The sequence below is a fragment of the Pundamilia nyererei genome, unplaced genomic scaffold (assembly GCF_000239375.1).
Source record: "Pundamilia nyererei isolate P.nyererei 1_Seehausen unplaced genomic scaffold, PunNye1.0 scaffold00086, whole genome shotgun sequence".
NCBI lineage: Eukaryota > Metazoa > Chordata > Actinopteri > Cichliformes > Cichlidae > Pundamilia > Pundamilia nyererei.
Window position 1 is genome coordinate 842,942 of NW_005187487.1, and position 1,912 is coordinate 844,853.

Sequence of the window (1,912 nt, forward strand, 5' to 3'; positions counted from 1 at the left end):
ATGCCCGATGGCCAGTCCAGCTATGCATCTCAGGTACCACTCTCAGAACTAAACCAGAACTTTCCTAATCGTTTTGTCTATGTGTACTTCTAGATTTCAACCTCCATCAGTGATACAGCCAACAACAGCAGAGCTGTCTAGAAATCTCTGTAGGTGGCACAAGTCTGATCTGTACCTTGAGTCTGAGGTGTAGTAGGTGAAGGGAAAAGGTGATTAGACAATTCTCAGTGGTGCTCCTGTGCTGTTCAGTATGTTACCTGAGCCTACTGATGCAATCTTATTATACAAATGCATTTTTAAAGCGGTATTTATCAGGAAAACTAATAAATAAAATAACTGTAATAAATTAAATGAAAAAGAAAAGTGAGCAGAGAAAATGTTGTTTTTGTAGCTATAACTCATGGCAAAGCCTGTAAACTTTGAAAGCATTTTAATAATTAGATCTAGCTTTTATGTCCTGGTAAGCCCCAATAAGTATCTAGAAGTTTTATTTAAAATTTTGATTTGATTATGATTTTCACTGTTGTTAATTTCTGTCTTTTTAAAAGGCCAGTTCTACTATTGTTAATGTCTCGCTCACGTGGCTGTTGTCGGTAGTGTCAGGTGTCTCTTCTGTGAAGTAAATTGCGAGCAAAAAGACACGGACCAATTCTTTGTGAACACATGCTTGGTCAATAAACCTGATGCCGATTAAGAAAAATATTGTATAAAGTTCATGCGCATTTATTATAGCAGTTTCGGTATACATTGCATAGAAATATGTGAACTAGATCAGGCTCAATGCTGTCGTTTAATGGAGGTCTTCTCTGCTTGGCTGCACTTCTATGTGCGAACTTTCACCGGGGGTCAAATGGTGATCTGAACGTTTTCCGGAAGCCGTGCAGAGAGAGCTTCAGGTCGACGTTTGTTGTTGTTGTGGATTGCTTTGGATCCGCTCGCCAGCTGTCTGGGAGTAGGGTCAGCGGAGAAACGAGCAGGCTGAAGTCATTTTCCCCGTCGGATGAATGGCAGTCACGGCGGTGAGAGCGGCGGCAGCCGCGGGAGGTCCCGCGTCTTTGTCCCGCTTCAGGGGAGCGCTGGTCGCGGGTGTGCTAGGAGACTGTATCGGAGGAGAGTTTGAAGGGGCGGAGGAGGTTCCCATGGAGAGTGTGCTGCAGCACCTCAGCAGCCTGGACGACGAAACTAAAGGAACAAGTCAGTGAGAGGAGGAGGTGGTTTCATAACAAGCCCACTGCACCGTGAAGCAAAGCTGGCATGCAGAGTAGCTTAAAGGGATCAAAATGGTTTGAAATTACTAAAAAAAAAAGGAAGGGAAAAAAAGATCACGTCTGAAACCGGCAGGGGTCTCTCCAAGGGGGGGATGGGGAGGCACTAGCCCCCCGAAATGAAAGTTGCTCTATAAGACACATTTGCTCTTACATTGTTTTACCACGTTTCCTGTATGATTATGGTTCATAAAATAAATCCAACCTATTCTGGCTAACTTGTCAACCAATCAGCATTCAACTGATAAATAGGTCATCTGTGTTTACCAATGTGCAGTTGGAATTTTGGAGGACTGCATGAGGGCATGTTTGGGGAAGCTGTCCATGTAGAAATCTGTATGGAAACTCGCATACCCAATACCGTAAAATATGCATAAGGTACCACCAGAAGCAAGAGCCATTTCCCACAACCTTCTATAGAATAAGAAGTCTTTTGGAAACTCCAGGTATTGCCCCTGGTGGCTGTTAAATAGAGTGCAGGGTGAAGAATGGGTTAAGGTGTCTCTTTTTAGACATGGAACCTAATCTTTGTGCAGACAGATAGGTGGTTAATTGTCAATTGAATTAGCTTGCTATCCTATCTGCTGCTTCACCATTTCATCTGTCATTACTGTGAAGATAAGGTGAAGAATGAGACTTTGAGATAT

At 43.1% G+C, this 1,912-nt stretch overlaps 1 protein-coding gene across 1 annotated transcript in view; it reads left to right on the forward strand.

The window, feature by feature from the left end:
• Nucleotides 1-747: 747 nt before the first annotated feature.
• The window catches only part of adprs (ADP-ribosylserine hydrolase), a 5,805-nt gene continuing 4,640 nt past the window's right edge, over nt 748-1,912 (forward strand). The window contains exon 1 of the mRNA XM_005738736.1: nt 748-1,194. Within this exon, the coding sequence (XP_005738793.1) occupies nt 1,005-1,194 (190 nt within the window). The 5' untranslated portion in view covers nt 748-1,004. The remainder of the gene's footprint in view (nt 1,195-1,912) is intronic.